Raw genomic sequence first — 21,325 nt, 5'->3', positions numbered from 1 at the left:
TACGAAAAGGCTCTCTTTGTGCTCTCTATTTTCCTCTTAACTTGAAATAATTACAGGTACAATCTCTAACTATTTCTGTTTTCTCTGCAGGCACTATTTATGAGGGAACCGCAAATATTCAACTCTCTACAATTGCCAAAAATATGAAAGAATTTGAACCATGATGATAGAAATATGATCCTCTGTTCCAACACTAATCAGGACTTGACAAACAAACTTTCATTGGAATGGAGATGGGAATCTTAAAGGAATCAACTGCTATTGGTATCAGACAGTTGCCATTACTGTATTATTGTGGAAACGGTCAGAGAAACTTTGGATTGGGATCTCTGGTGGACCTCAACCCAGTGGCTCAAAAAAGGATAATAAATAATAATAATAATAAAGCCTTTATTTAAAGAGGGTGGCACTTAATAGCCAAAGGCTAATAAACTTGTGGCCCTCACAACTATTTACAATCTAAAATACTGTAAGCTAAAATATATATAAATACAGTTAAAATATAAAATATGACAGGATTCGATTATAAGATAAAAATAAATTATTAAATTATGAAATGATGCAAAAATTGTTGTTCCTTAAAAATCTTGGCAAACATGTTCTTTTTAAAACATGCTACAGAATTTAGTTTCCTAATTTCAATTGGTGTACTGTTCCACAGTCTTGTTGCCGAAACAGCGAAAGAGCGTCCTCCTTCTGTTTCTCTTTTATATTTAGGACAAACAGCATTAGTGCTTGAATATCTAGTGTTGCGGGAGTGCCGCTTATTATTTAAAATTAAGTGTTCATTTAGATAATTCGGCAAAGTCCCATTAATTCGCAAAGGATCTTTTTCTCATCTCTGAATTAAAACAACGGTGTGGCAGTTTATGGATTTGTACAGCGGAGACAATCAAAGAACCGTATGGGTATGGCAGATAGAGTGATCTAGTCCAAGGTGGAATGGAGGTTTTCGTGTCGCCTGTCTCCTCTGGATTAATCAAAACTGACTCTGCATCAACTTTTAACATAATAACAGTCAATATGTAAAATAAGTCATGATACACAAGAAACATGTCCCCAGGAATGGAATTATTTATTTCTGGTTCAATTCATCAAATTATAAGCCGTGTACACTCCGTCTTCCTTCAAAAAGAATTTACCAGAGAGATGGACATGGGTATAACGAAGGGGTAAATGCGCACGGTCGACTTCGCTAAGACTCACGAAGTTTTAGTTTTAGTCAGTTTTGGTCATTCAGGACATTTTCAAAACTGTATCAGATTCTTTATGTAAGGGAAAGAACAAATGAGGCACAAAGATAAATTAGGAGCATTTCTGGGCAATCATTGAATGGTTTTAACGTTGGACTCTTTTCTTTCTTTTTCTCCACGGAGGTTATTGATCTGTATTCATGTAGAGAGCCTTTGCGAGTGAATTTGTCATGGAGAATGGAATGATCAGCAACTAACTAAGTTGTTGATTGTTTAAGAAATTCTTACTTGCAACACCTTAGGAAAATGTATAAAAAAAACATGGAGAATATAGATACTGATATTAGGGTGTAAAGGGTTAAAGGCTGCATGCAATTACATCTCTTGGTTGGATGGTAGTTAACATACTAGAACAAGAGAGGATGGGCCCTCTCTTGTTCTGGAATGTTATGGCAAGCGCCAACAGTTTAAGCTATTTCCACTATCGTTTTCTATTCTTTGATTCGTTGAGTACATCAAAACCATCAACACATCATGTTCACAGCAGATGTCGATATTTTCATCTTCCCGTTCAAACAGCTGAAAGGCAGGGAAAAAAAAGTTCAGTCTTGGCCTTGTACTGGCAGTATCTCTCCCCATGCCCTCCACTCCAAGACCTCGAATTTCCCAGAGCTCCGTGCGACAACTTTATGACGTCACATAAATTAATGCGCGCGCAATAGTGGCTTCCCTTGAACTTTCTTCGTATATACTCCATCTTTTGATATAGCCACAATGGTAAGTGAAAAAAAGAAAGTTCGCGCGATTTTTCCCTATTCTTCCCACTAACGAATGAATTTTCTGTTTCAAGGACGACATCGACGACAAGAAAACCAGCCTGTAAGTGAAAAAGCTGACATAGTATCGTAGATCTTTGGTTTCCTAGTTCAGGAAGTTGCACCCTGTCGTACGCTAACACATTTTTCGTTAATCACTCTAGCTACGTGGGGAACTTGGATCGTCGCTGCACCGAACAGTTTGTTAAAGATATTTTCTCTAAATGTGGAAAGGTCGTTAGATGCAAGATGATTAACGCGGTGGGTATTATTTGTTGTATGTTCTTTCAATTATGTTTTACTTGTAAGAAGTGCCGGCCGGCTTTGTCGATCGTATACGATTAAAGCCTATTTTATTTGCAAATTTACCACTTGTTCGTTTGTAGAAGGGTGCCTGTACTTGTCTACATCACCATTAGACGTATTTGACTAGTTTGGAGATGTTTCTCCCTTTTCTTTCACTTTGAATCATATCGTGACGTTGTCAGTAGTTGTTGAAATTGTAAGCACACCTACGCGCTAGTTTCCGTGAACGTTAATTTTCTTTGCCATGTAGATGTCTTAATTGGTGGTATGAAAACCTTGATGAATTGCCTTTTGACAAAATTAGTTAATAAGAGCTTTCTTATTTTAATTGATGACCATTTTCTGAGACGGAGACGAATTAATTCTTTTTTTATTCGACGAGGTCTTCATTACACCGAAATGCATGTAGGTCTCTTCCTCCATACTTCCGGTGTTAAATTTTTCTGTCAGCGGGAAAATTTCATTCAGAAAAGAACTTTTTACGAAGTTACTGTGTTTTCGTGCCGATTTGAAAAATTATCCTATTTCAAAGATGTAACTATTCACTCCAAAGGAAACTGCAAATGCCAAAATGTATGATGGAAAAAGATGTGTTGTGGTCTTGTGACACCAAAACATAATTCTAGGACTTTACACCCAGAACTGGACCAAGAAAAGAACTTTAGAACTTGCTCCAAGTACAACTTTTTTAGAAAGATTGAGTACAGTACTATGGAACTACATACTCTGGGAGGTTTCATTTTACTTTTTAGCTCAGATATGCATATAGTTCTGATGAACACTCTAGAACTTATGAGGAAGTAACTCTAGTTGGCATCTTTAGAATGTGAAACGATTACCAGTTAATGGAAAAGCCATTTTCTGGGATTCAAGTCAACTATAATTCGCTTTATTTTTTCTCATCTGCAAAATGCCTGGTGCTTTAGCTTGATTTTTAATAGACTTAATACCAGGTTTGTATTTGTCAAATGATTTAAAATGATGAGATATCTTAACTTGGGTATTACGTAACATCATACAGGTTAGCAAAGTTAGGAAAACTACAGTGCCGTGACAAAGTCATTGTGTGGTTAGATGCTAAGAGATTCTCCCACTGTGAAAGCAAACTTTCTCACTCATTTGTCCAGTCATCAAAATTCCAAGAACCTTTGAATCCTTTGCTAAAAGGCTTGCTTTATGGATATTCTCAAGCTGTTTTTAAAATAGTTTTAAGTTCCTTCCTTCTGGACAACTTCAAAGATGATTTGATGAGTTCTGTATTTTTAAGGACAATGTAGATATCTGAGTAAATTTTTGTTATTTACTGTGACTTGTTATTGGGTTATTCTACAATATGACAGTGGAGTCTGAAGTTTGATCTCTCTCTTTTTTCATTTCAGGATTGAATCTAAATCTTTTCACTGTCGTTATGAGATTTGTTTAATTTTCCTTTTCTATTCCCACCCTTTCTTTTCTAGATTTTATGATTAAGATTTAATGATTAACTTAAATGTTTTGTCAGAAAAAAATTCTAGTCTCATGTTTCTAGCACTAGTACAACAAGAAAATTTTGACTTGAAACTTTGTGATGTTATGTACACACTACTGTACATCACCAGTAACATCATAAAATATTCCTTGATTTACAGTGATATTTACACTGTAGAAATAAAAGATTCAGGTTGATAAGACCACATGTATCTCTTGAGTTTGAAGCACAAAGCTTTAAGTGCTTCTTTAGTTGGTGATTATTTTGTTTGTTCTCATGAACTTAATATGTGATTCAGGGATGATATTGTAAGGAGAAGTTACATGCTAGTCACTCCTAAGGGTCAAAGGATAAAAGACTATTTGTAAATTAAAAGATAATCTCCCACTTTGAGTTTCAAATCCATTGAATTTGAGCTACATGTAGGTGTTAAACTAAACTTATGAATAGCAGCTATACAAAGGGCCATCTTTCAAATTTCTCTCTGCCTGCTGTACTTCATCTTAAAGGTTCAAAGGCTTGGGAAGGAGAACAAGTAAAGATGCTAAATATTTCACAAGGATCAATATAACAATCAAGTCAATATGTTTAGAAAATTAATGAGAAGAATAGACAGTGCTTTATTGGCTCTGTGAGGACATTGCATTCTCTTTAATACAATCTCTAATTTCTCTGCTTCTCTATTGCTGGTTACCTTTTGTGGCTTTTATTGCTGTTATTAAGTAGTTTCTTTACTAAGCCAGTTGATTGCTCCTAAAGAGTATTCATCTACTCTGAGATTTTTTTTGTCACACATGGATAAAAAACAAGCTAAAATATTTGCATTTAAGTTCCTAGCTTTGTTCAACTTCTTATAGCCATCTAAAGTAGCCCCTTTTTCAAATAGCAAGCTTTTTTTTATCCTGTGAAATCAGCAGATGGTGATTGGAGCTTCCTAATATATCTCTTGCATTCACAAATTTGTATTTTTCATCTAAAAGAAAGTAGCTTTTTTTGCATGATCAAACTTCACATAATGACAACACTCTTTTTTCTTCCTTCTGGCAAGCCAATAACTGTCATCAGTTCATCAGTAGTGACTAATCTTAATAGCTATTTTCTCTTAAGTCTCAGGAACAAATCATTTCAAAAGAGAATCTAACCAGTCTCACCTTTGTTATACTTTAGAGCTCATCAACAGACCCATACTGTTTTGTGGAATTTGAAAAAAGGAAAGATGCAGAATATGCCCTTTGTGCCATGAATAATAGGACTGTTTATGACAAGGTAAGTGGTACACCATCCAAATAGTAGACATACATGTGCATGCACATGAAATAAGTACTAATCATCTTCTTGCAGTTATCAGTGCAAGGGGCTCTGCATTGAGATATCCTGGTATGAGCCTTGGCTGGGTCATTGTGTTGTATTCTTGGGCAAGACACTCAACTCTTACAGTACTTCTCTCCTCTTGGTAACAGAAAATTGTTAGAAAATCTAGAGGAAATGTTGAGGTAACCCTGTGACAGACTGGAATCCTAATGGGAGGGGGGGCAGGAGAGTAGGAGGGGGGGAAGGGGAGTCAGAGCACTCAAGTTCCTTCATGTACTTGAGACTGGGATGAAGAACATGTGGACAAGCCTTGTGGCTTGTAATCTGATTAACCTACCAGCTCTAAAACTAAACTCAATGCAAAGATCTATAACAGATTTCAGTATCAAATGAGAAGCGTTTTAACCTGCAAATAAGCTCTGAATATTTCTTTGATCCTACATCCTCAAACTGATGCAGATTCTGTCTCTCTCTAACTGTGCTCAGAAATAATGAAATACTGGTTAGGTTAATTATTGTCCACTAGACCACCCCCTTACTGCCAATGCTAATCTGGGGGTACATTCTCTTGAAATGACAAGGAGTTTTGCTTCTACCTTTGGTTGAGATGCCAGTCCATTGTCTAGTAACCTGCGAGTATTTTCCAAATGGCTTTGAGAGTTTTTTTTTTAATACCTATTTGTACTTTTGGGTGGAGAGAGGCACTATAGATACAAGGTGTCTTGTCAAAAAACAAAACACAATAGCAGGGCTAGGATTTAATTGGGACCTTTTTATCTAGAGGTCAGGGCATTGACTACACATACTAAGCTGGCAGGTATCCTGGATCTAATGAAATACTAGCAATCATTCATTTTTATCAATACAAATGAGATGCAGTAGCTTACACAGATTTATGGGGTTGAAGCATTTGTTTTGTTTCTGACAAATCAGTGGTTGGCAAGTTAATTATCTAGGCTGTGTGATTTGATCAATGTTTTTAGATGTTGATGCTTCATTTACTTGAAGAAAAACATTCCTAATTTCATAAAGATTAAATTGAAACCTTTTTTTTTTTCAAAGAGGATATGTTGAAATGATTGTCAATGATATTCTGTGCATTCCTCCAATTAAGTTGTTCTTGATTAGAACAACCATAGGAGGGTTATGCATAAAAACAGTAACCATGGATTTTTTTCCAAATGACTGAACTTTTTTTCTTCTAAAATGTACTATAGTTTATTTTGATTTTTAGATGTTGATGCTTCATTTACTTTTAGAAAAACATTCCTAATTTCATAAAGACTAAATTGGAACTTTTTTTTCTAAAGAGGATATGTTGAAATGATTGTCAATGCTATTCTGTGCATTCCTCCAATTAAGTTGTTCCAAATTAGAATGATTGTAGGATTGTTATGCATAAAAACAGTAACCATGGTTTTTTTCCAAATGACCTTGAACTTTTTTTCTTCTAGAATGCACTATAGTTTATTTTGATTAGCCCTAGATCAATAGCACCTTGTGATCCAAGTTACTTTCTAGTCAAAACAAAGTAGTATATCTACATTGCATCATAGATGAGGTTTACTACATGTATGTGAAATTGGGAACTTTCACAGTGATTAAATGCATTCACATAGTTCTTTGCATGTGATACCTAGTTGTCTAGAAAGGAATTGTGTTGATAATGTAATTGTCTACATACAGAATTTCATGCTTGGTTTTAGAGTTATTTTCTTTTTGTTTTGTGGTAGCAAAATCATTTTCTAGGTGGGATGATCAGTGTTATTTTCAAGGATGGAAACTTGCTTCCTAGGGAAGGTTTCCAGAATTGATGCTGTTGTCAGTATAGATACATGTGCTTTTTTTTGGAATTTTAAAAATTTTTTTAGGCTCAGCACTCAAGGGGAAATTCCTTGTTAAATAATGCCATTGGGATTTGACAAGCAGGTTCATTTTTTTCTAAGATCTACTTAGTGAACTACCGTTATTGCTGTGACTGAGAATACTAACTTGTGTTCTAGTTGAATTCATTTTTGTGATGTAGCAAATTAAATTGAAATAACTCTGATGACAAATTTTCAAAACCTTTTTTTTACACCTATCTTTTTCACCTTCAAGTGGCTGAAGGTTTACTTTTTAGGGAGTTCTTAGGGAAACAAAATTGTATAAGAACAATTTTTCCTTAACCTTCTCATCCAAATGTACTTCTGTCACTAATGTGACAGTGATTGTCACATTTAAGGTAGTGTTTTCACTGTGATGGTTTTATTCCGGAAAATTTGTGAACTATTCAAAGATGATATTCAGTTCCTAGTTGAGTCAGTCACAGGTATCAAACTGATTTTTTTAAATTAAACAAAAAATTGAGATTCATAAGCAACATCAGGTTATTCTGTAAGGGTTTTTTTGGTGTCATATAGAAAGAAAAGTAGCCACATGCAAATTACCACCTAAAGTCCTAACCAAGGGGGTTACCAGGTACTGGTAGTTGTTTGACTGAGAAACAGTTTGTTCTCTATCCTCATCATCAGATCCTGTATTCTTGAATTTTTATTGTTCCTTGACTGCCAATTATTCTATTGTAGTCACTCTGGCTGAAAATATCTTGAATTTAATGAATAGATTCCTACCTTTTTGGATATTGATGCTCAGAGAGGTTTCACTACACCTGCTGGCTTAAACAAGCTTTGTTAACGAAGGGGCAAGCCATGAATGGATTATTTAAATGAAAAAAATAAAGCAAAACATGTTAACTAGATTGATTCAGTCTTGTTTTGGAAAAAAGGTAGTTGTATGGATTAAGCAAATTAACTTTCTTGAATCCAATTGTTAATGTTATTGGTGAAACCAATCCAAGTTTTGATCTGTAGCTGGAGATGTTTTTTCCCAAGTTGTGAAAGTATTTTTAGTACAATGGGCATGTTTACACCCAGATGTGTTTAAAAATTAGTTTGGTTTAATTCAAAACATATCAAGAGTTGTGTAGAAGCGAGATACTTTTATTAGTTTTCTAGTTCCCATTTCTTGTTTGAAAGTTGTAGTGAGCTTAGTACAGGTCTATTGTTTGCATAAAGAGGACAGGTGAGCTCTGAATAGTGGGAGTTGTTTGTGGACTTAAAGAGATGTTACAGAAGAGACCCATGGGGTTTTAATTTCAGAGACTTATTTATATTCCAGTGGTTTTAAGCCTGACAGGTTTGAATATAATTATTTTCACTTTGGACCAATGGGTTCCCTCCAAATGGCAGATCTGTCATGTCTAAGGAGTAGAATTAATAAATACTGCATTCCCTGCAATGGAAAACATCTGTAGATGAAGCAGATAAATCACCTGTGTTTGAAAACTGGATGTTGGTTTTATGCTTGTAAAATTAGTATTTAAGGTGATCACATAGTAGAATCAGTATACCACTAATTTGCTGTAAGTCAAGTACACTGGGATGATTAAATTGTAACTGCGTTGTGGTCAGAGACTCTTTTAGGATTCTTGTGCAAGCTTCACTGTTGGCCACCTGCATAATGGAGTGAACACCAGTAGCCAGAGGAGTGCTATAATAAGAAGATCAATTAGTGATTAATAATGGATGATGTTCATTGTTTCTTTCTTCTTCCCTTGCATGTCCTGCCCAGAATATTAAGGTGAACTGGGCGACTAATAACACTGGAGGCATGAGGAAAGACACAAGTAGTGAGTACATAATTTTTCTTCATCATTGAACACTTAATTTGCAGACTCATCTCCTTTTATTTGTGATGAGATTTGTATGGCTTATTTCATTGATTTACAACAAAGAAATCAGACTCCTCCTTTGCTATTTTTATCTCGTATACACTCACACTCTCTCTGTGTTTTGAAAAGTTCTGCTTTGGATTATAAGCTTGGTATTCAAGAACTATAGGGGTCAAGCATTGAAATGCCTAAACGTGATTTTGCAGATTTCCTATGAGAACTGCTCATGTTTACTGTAATATTAAGAGGCTTGGATTCATGGTTGATTTAAGGACTTCCAGAATCATTGGTTTGAAGTAATTTATTGGTGACCTCATTAATATTAACCACTTCCACTTGAAGTTTTCTTGGATATTTTCTCCTGCAAAATTGCCTAGATTTTTGTGGAGAGCCAGCTCTTGTTCCTGGTCTATTATGTAAGGGTATTTTCAATTATATTATTAGTATGGTGTTAACCCATTTTCCCAATTAATCCACAAGCAATCTTTGTCAAATCATCAATGTGTTTGACAGATTGGTTCTGACAACATGAATTCAACCTCCACTTGATTGAGCAATTTTTTTCTTTCAAAGCCAGTCAAGTTTGACAGGGAGGGAATGCTGTCACAACTGAATGACAGCTCTGTGCTTAAACAACCTAAATATACATGTATCTCTCTGACCTTTCTAGAACAAAAAAAAATGGTTGTTATCTTTTTATGGCTCCTGCCTCCTATGGAGGCAAAGCCATATTGTTGTCCTGTGGAGTGAGTGAGGGTAGCAAAAAAATACCAATTACTTCTTTGTCCACAATGAGTTCTGCAGAGTTTTTTATCCCTCACTTTTTATCCCTCACTCTTGGCTTTGGTTTGTTTTGGAACATCTTTGGTTGTTCAATGCTTAGTGACAATTTCTTTGAATCTGATCTTATTGTTCATCTCTTAGTGTACTATAGAAGAAAATAAACATCTCACAATCATTTCAGAAGGGTGTGTGAAAAGAGAAAGGTTTACTTTGCAAAAATGTCTTAAAAGGAGTGATTGGGGCATCATGAAAATTTATAGAATAATTTTTTTCTTAAAAGAGAGAGCATTTTACCATTTGAAACAACAAATTGTTCCCAGTAGATGTAAAGATATATTTTTTTCAGTTCTAACCGTGACAATAATTTTGCAATGGCTTCTCCAGCATGTTATTGAAAAAAAAATTTCCTTGCAGAAATATCTAAATAGGTTTGGTCTACACATTGTGGAAACTCTGAAGAAAAATGTTATTTATTTGAATAGAGATGATTTTACCATTTCAACCAGCAACAAATGCTCACAAGAGCTGCTAAATTTGCAAAGTGAGCAAGGTCTGAAATATGATATGTTCAGTTCAATAGGGTGACACCATTCAATGGAATGATGGAATCGCAATGGAATTAGAAAATGCTACCTTATAGCATTATCATACAACCTCTGGTTCTTTTCAATGCTCTAAAAGTTGTGCTATATCAGTAGCCATATGCGGTCTTAACTGCCAATTTTTGTCCCTAAGAGTTTATCGCCTCCATTGTACATTACCTTCGCCTTTATTGAGCAAGAAATTTGTTGCTAAATCTCAGAACTCATAGATTTCTTTTTATTCAGAATTCTGATGTATATTGAGTGTTTATAGAAGCTGGAAGCTTTCTGGATAGACAAATACCTCAGACTATAAACTAATTAAAGTGCAGAATCATTAAAAACTAGAATATTACACTTTTCCAAAGCCATTTAGTTTTCAACTTTTATAAAGGAGCTCAGCTACCATGCCAGCCACCATGACAGTGGAAACCAGATAACCATTTGACAGGCTTTTTTTCAATAAATCTGTTGTGTCTCAGCTAGAATTATTAATCATTGTTTGGTTTTGTGTTATCATTTCAGATCATTATCACATATTTGTGGGTGACCTTGACCCAGAGATTGAGAATGAGGGTCTTTATAAGGCTTTCTCTGCTTTTGGACAAGTATCGTAAGTATCTGGGTTCTTTTTAATTATTATTTCCTACATATATCACATAAGTGTTACAATTGAACTGTATGCAATTGGTGAAACATCAGTGTTAATCTTCAGCATCCTCTATATTTTGAAATGTTGACTGTGTGAAAATTTACATGAACCAATTAGATCTGGTTGGCTAATACATTTTGATACCTCTGATTTTATGCCATCTTCAAAGAAATAATCCAGTCAATGTTGAGGAGAGATGCATCAAGCGTACTTCACACCTGTTTGCTTATACTGCATTGTATACATGGAGAATGATGAACCAAACAAAATTGATAGCACAAAACCCCATTAGTTTTTTTTTCTCAGTCACTGATCTACTCAGTAACCATCAATTTTGAATTGTCCATACTTGTCCACTTCTATATGCAAAGTGTCACAAGAAGAAAAGTCTGAAAAATGTACTTGGTTTTTGGTTTTAATACCTATTCCTCAAGGACTAAACCATATGGATGCTGAAGATTAGAGCTGTTCCATAACATTAATAATTACACCATCTTTGGTCAAAACAGAGATCAAATAGTTTACCTTCCTAAAAGTTCAACAAGAGGAAACAAACAAACTAGCAACTAAGAAACTCTTTTACTCTATGATTTTTCTTCAGTCTGCTTTACTAAAGTATTTCAAGTAAAAAAAAAAACTTTTTAGATAATGTATACAGAAGGGTGCATTGCTGTCCTTAATATTATTGCTAAAAAGAATGGCTGTTAAACTTTTCTTTTTGCCAGGTAACAAACTAGGAGTATTGTGTGTCACTCAACCCTTTACCCCCTAACATTGGTATTGATATTATCTGCACTCCTCTACATTTTCTATGGCACCAACAATGAGAATTTGCCTGAAAATCAGGAGCTTCCTAAATTGGTTATCATTTCCTTCATTCTCATGACCTTAGTGTTTGATTCAAAAGTGATACTGCCAATCACTCTTAGGGGTTAAAGGGTTTATTATTAGGTTAAGTGTAATGGACCAGTGGCTTATCCACTTGGGAGAGTACACTGAGTGGTGAAACATTTATTCATATGAAGAGAACATAAACTCCAAGTGGCTTTTGCATGTTCTGTATTTTGCATGCATTGCCACTGCAATCATTTACACCAAATTCTTCAATTACACTTCAAGCTCAGAAATGACAAAGTCTTTGGTTTGCAGTGATTACCAATGCAAAGCTGAGAATGGGAGTGGTTGAAGTTAGGTTGCTTTTTTTATCTTTTCAATTTTTTTTTAATACTATAATTATGATAAGTTTTGGCTATCTAACTATTTCAAGTACAAAACTCTCCTGAGAATAAACATTTTGGAATTAATATGAAAGAGAAAGTTTTCTGGAAAAAAAAGCCAATTCAGTTCCTTTACACTATAACTGGAAAACAGGAAGTAGGCACACACACCTAAAAAAATTGGCCACTAAGAACAAGGGTGGAAAATAAAGAAATTGGCTTTGAAAGTCTCACTGAATTATTACCTACCTCATGCAATCCAAGTATTCAAATTCAATGTGTTCAGTTGTGCATGTCACTGAAGATTGGAGGTGGTGAGTTATGATCCTTCCATTAAGTAGTTCTGTACAGTTCAGTGGGAAAAGAGATCTCTCAATTAGTACATGTGCTATTAATGGTCAATTTAGTGGGTCATATTACAATGTACAGCCTGCTAAATTCAAGAATTTTTGTTTGCATTTTATTCTCCCCCCTCTAATTGAACCCAGAGAAGTAACAGATATCTTACAAACCTTTTTTTTTTGGTCTGTACTGTAAGTTATGAACCTTCTTATTTTCTGCTTGGATTCATGGCTGGCACACTTTGTGCTTGGGCCATAATCCCAATCAGAAAAAATTGGTCCATAACTTTTGGTGCAGACTTCAAACTCAGTTAGTGAGAGGTGTTTCCATCTGGATTGCTTTTATTTACCATTCGCTTTTTATTACAGATTGTGCTATAAAATTATCTTAAACTGATTGTATAGTATTCTGCAAAATTCCTTCCAAGTTGCATTTTTTAAATGTATCGTGCAGCTGATTTAAATGAAGGCTATGGATTTGGGCTTATAAAGTATGATTTGCCCCCCTTAACTTGACTCTGTTGTGTGTTCGACTTGATAAATCTGTGTTTACATACCTATGTGAAGGCCTACTCATGGAGTGTTACATGTAGCACATAGTTAGATGTCACTAGTGTTTTAAATCTCCCCGGGTACTTGAAAGTGGCTGAATTATGGTGGGCAAACCATCATGGTGTTAAAAATCATGGTCCATAGACTGCAGATCACTGCAAAGTTTTTGTATCATTGCACACATTTTGATTGGTTTATACTCATGATCTATTGGAGGACAGACACAAAGATGACATTACTTTGGCAATTTTTTTCTTCTCTATTATATTTAACAGATAGATTCCATGTTACTGTGGGTGTGGTTAGCAATAGTGCACAAAAGAAGCCAAAATGTGGTGAAAACATCGGCAACACACTTTGCTGCACCTTGTTAGACATTTTTTTGTTCTGAACACATTTTGGAATCATCTGTGATCCTTTCTAGGCAGATGCACAGCAACATGGAATCTATTTGTTAAGCTGATTTTATAAGCTGAATATTACCCTTCAGTTTACCAATAGTCCAATTTGTGATGCATTGAACATGTTTCATATTTGTGATATTATATACCATGCTTAGTGTAGTACTTGTTGTAACACTTCCTTCCTTATTTGCTTGAATACAGATGAATGTGCACTAATTGCATCCCGCCCAGGCGATGTATGCCATTTCCTTGCTTGTTTTTTCTTCTTTTTATCATCTTAATCAGTAGATTAGTCAGAGTTAACCAAGGAGACAAAATAGTTTCTCGCTACGTACAGTTACATATTTGTTGTAGATTGTAAGAGGACTGTTTTGGAAATTGCTCTGAAGGCAAAGCTTTCAATTATGATTTTAATGTTTGCCTTGAATTAAGGGTTGCCTGTGCTATGGTTATAACCAAGGTTGTTGCAACAGAAAGTTTTACATTTAACATAAGATAATCCTCACTCTTTTTAGGTCATGCTGTTAGCATAATTATTTTCTTTAATCATTATCATTTAGGGAAATGTAATTCTGAAGATTGTTTGCTTCTTTTGTATCCAGTTTTTGTAAGAAAAAGTAATCCTTGAAAATGCTGAGTTAGTATAAAAACTGCTGTATTACTTTCATTCAGGGATTGTCGTGTTGTAAAAGATACTACTTCTGGAAAGTCCAAGGGATATGGTTTTGTATCATTTGTCAAAAAGGAGGTATGTAAGAAACTGTTAGAGGCAATGCACTCCATTTGTTTTTAGCAATAGTAGTCATGGATTAGAAAATTCACAATACTTAATCAGAATTAAAATGAATTGCAACTTGGTCACCTACTTCTCCCCTCACTTAACCCTTTAATTCTCAGAATTGATTAACATGTAATGAGAATACTCAAAGTTATTAGGCAGAAGTTGTTCTCTTGATCTAAAACCAAATTCTGGTAATCAAGTTACAAGGAAATGCAAAACAGCCAAAGGGGAGAATCAACAATCATATGTTGGGAGCAGAAGGGTTAAAAATTGTTAACATGTATGAACACCATGTGTGATCTCATGTGTGCTCTTGAGCCAAATGAAAAATACTACTTAACTTTAGTTCATCGTGATCTGTTCTTTTTTAAATAGCATAGGAAAGTACAAATTGAATAGAAAAAGAAAATTAAGAACAAGGATTGCTGCTCTAAGTGACATGCTTCTTTTTGTAGTCTCTTCCAGTTTTAAGTTTCTGCTGTGAGTTCTTGGGAATGACTTGTCAGTATCATGATAACTTAAAGCTGACATTTTTTATCATGAAAAATAACTTAAGCTATATAAATCTGACTTGCTGTCAACCCACAGGCCAGAAGTGAAAAGTTAATTTCATGCTCTGTCTCTATATTTTTGTTATATTTCTCAATTAGTATGTGTGCTATGATTGGTCAGTTTAGTAAGTCATATTTCACTGTATGGCCAGCTAAATTCAAAAGTTTATTTGAAGTGAATCTTCCCCCTCTATCTGAATGTAGAGATGAAATAAACATCTGGTCTGTACTGTAAGTTATGGAACCTCCCTTTTCCATTTGCTTTTTGGCCTGTGTACATTGCTTTGGCCATAAATGTGGGTGGAAAAGTATTGGTCAGTAACTTAGAGTACAGACCTCAAACTTGGTTAGCAAGAGGTATTCAACACTTGGAAGGAGATGAAATAAGTTCATAGGCACCATGCTCTTTGCTTTTATGGTCTGCAAAGCTGAGATAGTTGATGTTAATTTTTGCTGTTGTTTGACAATTTTTAGGATGCTGAAAAAGCCATGAGGGAAATGAAAGGTATTTTTGTGATCTTGAATCACTTTTGCAATGTTTTTCTCTTAGTTTTTTTCTCTGTGAAAGGAATGTACAAAACTGGAGATACAAAGTCCTCTTCTGCTGTTATAAGTAATGTCCAGAATTGATTTTTTAATGATTAATTCATAAACACACAATGAATCTGTACTTTGTGATGACTTTATTTCTGTCAAAATTTCCCTGCTGAGATTAGGAAAACCTGTGTGGTTTAATTTAGGTCAGCAGTTAAAAGGCAGAAACATACGAACTAACTGGGCTGCTAGGAAAGCAATGGTACCAGGTGAGGGTATGGACTTGTTTATTTGTTTGTCTGTTGGACATGATCACCAACTAAAGGAGCTGTTAATTTTTAAGCAAATTCTTTTTGTCAGCGCTTTAGGAAATGTTTATAGAACAGTAGAGAATATGCATTAGGGTGAACAGGGGTAAACTGAAAACTCAGTGTTTGAAAACTAAACCAGAGATTTGTGATGATCAGTGTTGAAATGCTTTTTTCCAAATCATTTAGATCAGTTCCCCCTTTCAAGATTGACCAATGTATACCAGATGCAAAAGTTCCCTTCCTGGTTTACTCCTGGTAAACATATAACTTTCCTTTATCATACCACACTACACTGAAGGGAATGGGAATATGCAACTGTAACTTATCAATCAGAAGATGTGTTATTGATACAACTCCATTGTAATTAATATAATTAATAACAAAATTTATATCAGCTGCATGGGAGAATTGGGGAAAAAATCTGGAGAAATAGAAAAAATATTTTGAGTAATGGGTAAAGATGTCAAATGCTTCTTTTCAATATTTATTCTCTCAGTACTGTTCAACTTCAGGTGCACATGCTTGAATATTTATTTGCTTGTATTGTTTCTTTTCAGCAACAAAGCAACTGTCATTGGAAGAAATATCACGTCAGGCCTCTCCATATAACTCCACCGTGTACGTTGGTAATCTTCCACCGGGTTGCACTGGTAACTACATTTATTTCTCTATTGTGGTATTGCAATATTGACTCTGTACTGTCATGTGCATATGCGACAAATTTTTCTTTCAAGTACTCTATTGTTTCCCTGACTAGCTTTCAGCATCTATAGTCAAACTAGGATAGACTTTTAACTGGTACTCTGGGTTAGGATTAAAGTATTCCTTTTCTTGGGTTTTACCCACTAATCAAATAAAGTTGTTGAGTGTTTTGCCCAGGAGGGGAAGGGGGGTGGTGGGGGAGATTTATTACCTTGGACAATAGATGGGACTTTTGTTATCCCTGCATATAAGTTTAACTCAGAAAACCACATTTATATTTTTGTTGAGTAAGCCTGAGTGTACAAGTCAGAGGGAGCTTTTGAAGGCCTCCCCCTCCCCACCCCAAAAGGCAAACAATTCTTTCTTGCTTGAATGTTGTGTTGTTGTGTCTTACATTGTGTTGTTTTGTTTGACTGTTTTTTTCTTCCTAAAATCTGTTTATGGTGCTGTTTGGAAAAAGTTGAAACCAGCCCTGACTGTTATTCAAAAAAATATTTTCAAACAACAATGTGATTTTGATATAAAGTAAAATGTGTTCAGATGAAGATTACAGAATTAATTCTTTCTGAGATGAAGTAGACTGTAACTTATTTGCCTTTTTTTCAGATGATACACTTCGTCAGAACTTCTCACACTTTGGACAGATCTATGACATCAAAATATTTCCAGAGAAATTTTATGGATTTATCAAGTGAGTTGGACTTGAGTATTGAACCATGCACATACATGTACACTAACCGTGCAGTTTTTTAGCTCAAAACAAAAATAAAAGCAAAGGAATCTTGTTAATTACCGTTCGTCAGCCAGTTATTAGAGGGTCATTGTTAAGATGTTATTTTTGCGGTTGAGACGCACTTTAGAGGGCGTCGCCATGTGGAAAGGGGACTAAGTTAATTGGTACAAATACTCTGACTGTTGGCGAAGGTTTCATCGTAAATATGCACCTAATTCCACCTGCTAACTTTACTTTCCAACTTCATTCGACAGATTTTACACACATGACCAAGCATTAGATGCCATTTACAAATCACAGAGAACTGTGCTAGGAGATAATTTATTGAAAGTAAGTTTACCACTAAGATTACTTTAATTCTAGGTAAAATGAACACATATTTGGCACCTATCTCAAGATTTCCCTGATAACCTTTTTCGAAATTTAAATTTCCCATATTATGTTCAGGAGCAAATTACTTTTACATGTATGAAGGTGGCCTGACAGTCAATTCTCCCAAATGATTATCCCTCATTTATTTAAATACTGCTTATGAGAGTTACATGTTCCATCAAGGCAACGTTTTTGTTGACGTATTCTTTTTGATTATGGTCATTCTTGAACTGACGAAAACTCAGTTGTACTCGATAAGCGAAATAATGACATCAGTTAAGTATTGTGGTTGAGTTGTACGTATAATTATTCTTCACAGTGTTCTTGGGGAAAGGAACAGACAGATATGAACAACGCTCAATCAGCAATGCAGCAATGGCAGCAGGTATTATGATAAGTTTACGTTCGTTAGTTAGGGAATTAAAACGCTCGACCTTAGCAGTTCCCTTTATCCCTAACTTGGAAGCCATCTATAGGTGTGAAGATCTTTGTCTTTTTTCGTCATTACGTCGGGCCTGAATGATTTCAGACGGATTTTCATCTTTGCAGTTCAACACTTCTTTAAAATACAGGAGAATAAATTATCTGGGTAGTGAAAGGACTAACTGCATGCTTTGATGCCCTGCTGTTGCACAGAATTACTTTTTAAATTCCGCCCATGTGTATGGTTTACATGGTAAAGTTATGTATCTCATTTGATCCATGTACTAAGTCAGGTTGGCCTGATGATATGTGTAATCTTTCTTCTCATCAGTATTATCAACAATATTATCAGCAAGTTTACAATCAACAACCCATGCAGCAGCAGTCTCCGGCTCAGGCTGGGTATGTTCAGTACCCAGCAGCAGCAGCGGCAGCTCAGTATGTTTACTATCCACAGCAGCCCTTTGGGTAAGTCCAGAAGTATCACTGTCCAGTCGCCTCTTGATGTTTGGGCTTTGAATATATTCTCGAAAGATATTACTACTGTATTTATTGAACCTAACATGCTTGTTTATATACTCTGGTTGTCGGTTGTCAGTCGCTTTCAAAATACTATTTAGATGGCTTGCAATTTTATCTCTACATATTAGAGAACTTGCCTCGTTGGTTTTAATTTTCTATTGCGACGAATTAGTGATGTTCTGTTTCTCTTTTCACAGAAACCAACCAATGCAAGTTGTGCAAGCAGCAATGCCGGGGTATCCTGGTGAGATATTGTCAGTTGTGAAAAGATGAGCCTTTCGAAAATCATGTCTGTGGCTACTGTGGAGTTTTTAGGTTGTCCAACTAAGAATTTGGTTTGTTTAAACACGAGTTTTCTATAACCTTATTTATTGTGCACTTGTTAAGAAAAGTTGTTAGGCACTCGTCTAAATATGCGTACGCTATAAGGTTTCTTCCTCGCACCCATCTGACTCGTGATCAAATGCGAACTTCGATTTATCTTCGCCACCTATTGTCGTCACAAATTGTGGTTACGTGGTGAAAAGGGATATTCCTAGCTTAAGCCCACCCAAATTCAGGCTTTCAGGTTGTTTCCGGTTTTGCAATCAGAGTAACACCTCTCCTCCCCCTTGTGTTCCTCTCTGTTATGCAGTTGGTCGCCGTTTCCACTGGCGTCACATTTTACTGACTAAATGACTTGTCTCTAAGTATTCCCTATTTGCCGAAGTAAGCCTTGGCGCAAATCAATGGAAATCGGCCAAAAACAAAATGTTTTATCCCGGCGCCACCTGAACCCATACAAGCGAGGAGTGCGGGCTTCCCAGAGTTCACAGTGGGCCGGAATATTTTTGGAAGACTTCTGTTGACTTGCGTGATGTATTATGTAGGAAATGGGAATGCTTGTAGTCTATCGCTAATCTTAGACCAGGGTTAATTAATATTTGCATAGGATTGATCATGATCGTAGCCAGCAGACTTGATTTCCAAGCTCATCTCATTTTAGGCGCTAACACGACCATTTAAGGTCTTTTGATCAAATTCAACCGCTTTCCCTTTAGTCACTTTCCTCCTTTGCTCTTCTTCAGCTCAAATGTCGCCAGCGTCTTCAGCTGGTCAACAGCCTCCCACTCAGAATCAGCAGATGATGGGTATGATTGGGCCTCATCACCAAGGAGCTCCCTCCCCTGCCAATCCAACTTCTTACGTCATGCAGCAGGCTGCAGGCTACCCAACACAGTAGTGATACTACAAGAAACCACTGTATAAGAGCAAAGAAATCATTTAACTTAGAAACCGTCGACAGAGTTGACAATAGACGAATCCTCTAGACGAAAGAGGAACAATTTATTGAGAGAAAAATATGCAACGAAGTTTTTGAACACAAAATTCTCTCGTCTCGCATCAGATGAAAACAAAACCAAAAAAAATATCCAGGCTATAAAAAAAGCGAATCCTTGTGTAGCATTGAACCCTTTTGTGTTGAAAAAGTAGGGCAGTAGTGCGTAGAGCATTTTAACTATAAAGCTGATAACCATACATGTATACTTTGTACAGTTTAAAAAGTATATTTTGTATTTATTGCGTTCCCTTTGTTGGATTTGGATTCTACCTCTGACGCCTTTTTAAACGTATAAACAATATTTTTTCATGCCATGAAAGCGATATCACTTACGATTTGGTGGCTCTTTGTAGAATTTAACCCCGCAATATTTGAAAATGAACTTTTTCAACATACAAAAGGTGTTCAGGGCTGGGCTTAGCTGCGTAAATAGCAGTAACTGTGTTCCATGTCACAAAGTTGTGTACATTTGTCGAATGTGGATCTCTCTCTCTCGCTGGTCGTGCTTTTTGTAGTGTAACAGTTTAGTATTTGTAGTCATGTGAAAAGAACAGAAAGCTCTGGGGGAAAATGACGAAGTATGAATGTAGGGATATATGCGCTGCCGCCTCCAGCGACCAGGAAAAGAAGAAATAAAAGAGACGTTTTGCAAAGTAGTGCGCATGTGAATGTACAAATGACATCCAACAGTTCCTTCACAGGTGTGCGGAAAGTGAGGAGGTTGTTATTGTGGAACTCTCATATAAATATGACAAATGCAAACTTTGCAAAGTGCAAAGTTTTTGGCTGAATCAAAGTACTTTTCTAGCCCGGCTAAGCTCCCAATTGAAATGTCTAGTAGATGGAACTTGATGAGCACTTAGTTACATTCTAAATGCCCAAGTCTAGCGATCCTCAAAACGTATCCTTATATGCGATACAGGTCACATGTTACAGTGTGTCGAGTTCAAAGCAACATATTTCTTTGTTACACCTGAAAAATGTCTCGCAGAACATTGTCTTCTAGTCCGCGAAGGGGCAAGAGAGTTAGAGAGTAATCTATGCCAGCGGAAGCAATATTAGTTTCGTAGGCTATCAAGTATCACCTTTGTCGTGTGGAAAAGGTTTATTTTGAAAACTCAGTGGTTCACAGTCTACAAATGGTTTACCGGTGAGAAACATAATTTGGAGGACGTCTCTAAGTTTTAATGCCCACCTGAGATCTTTCAAACCACGGGGCAATTCAGTGAATGGACAGCTGGCTAACATAATTGAGATTTTACTTAAGAGCTAGTCTGCATTTATCATGTTTGAACTCTTCCAAAAGACTCTCCATCCCATTTGAACTAAAAAAGACTTTTCCACCTCCTCATAGCAAACATTCTAAATAGCCCCATCTCAAGTATAAGCGAGAACACAGTAGATTGAAAGTGTTTGTGTAAAACCTCTTATTTTGAAGGATACTACCACTGCATTTACATGATCATCTCAGTGTAAATGGTTCTGAAATGCTGTTATTACCGATCGAAGAGCGTTCAACGAGTAGAAAGTTCATAATCGCTCATTACATGACGTTATTGTGGTACTTAATCTCTCTAAGCCTGAACCAAAGCCTCTACAAAATGGATACCAATGCATTTCATGTTTCACAACTTTAAGTCCTGGCGTTCACAAACCTGAAGCTGGATTATTTCGTTTTCAATCCACAAGCTGTCTTGATACATTGACTGATCCAGATACGATGTAAAATATAAAAGAAGT

At 35.8% G+C, this 21,325-nt stretch overlaps 1 protein-coding gene across 4 annotated transcripts; it reads left to right on the top strand.

Moving 5' to 3' along the window:
* Positions 1–1,909: 1,909 nt before the first annotated feature.
* LOC131789275 (nucleolysin TIAR-like) lies at positions 1,910–20,238 on the top strand. 4 transcript variants are annotated; one of them, XM_059106342.2, is made up of 17 exons: positions 1,910–1,970; positions 2,044–2,072; positions 2,173–2,269; positions 4,950–5,048; positions 8,706–8,763; positions 10,695–10,782; positions 14,008–14,083; positions 15,142–15,172; positions 15,408–15,470; positions 15,699–15,767; positions 16,070–16,162; positions 16,821–16,905; positions 17,202–17,277; positions 17,639–17,704; positions 18,074–18,210; positions 18,462–18,508; positions 19,332–20,238. In XM_059106342.2, the coding sequence occupies exons 1-17, from the start codon at positions 1,968–1,970 to the stop codon at positions 19,484–19,486; spliced, it is 1,272 nt and encodes a 423-aa protein (XP_058962325.1). In that variant the 5' UTR covers positions 1,910–1,967; the 3' UTR covers positions 19,487–20,238. The 4 variants fall into 4 exon arrangements, with proteins under 4 accessions (XP_058962325.1, XP_058962324.1, XP_058962327.1 ...); XM_059106341.2 differs by having other exon boundaries at positions 15,408–15,476; XM_059106344.2 differs by lacking the exon at positions 15,699–15,767.
* The last annotated feature ends 1,087 nt before the right edge of the window (positions 20,239–21,325 follow it).

The sequence above is a fragment of the Pocillopora verrucosa genome, chromosome 1, assembly GCF_036669915.1.
Source record: "Pocillopora verrucosa isolate sample1 chromosome 1, ASM3666991v2, whole genome shotgun sequence".
Classification (NCBI taxonomy): Eukaryota; Metazoa; Cnidaria; class Anthozoa; order Scleractinia; family Pocilloporidae; genus Pocillopora; species Pocillopora verrucosa.
This window is presented reverse-complemented; position numbering and strand designations above follow the sequence as displayed.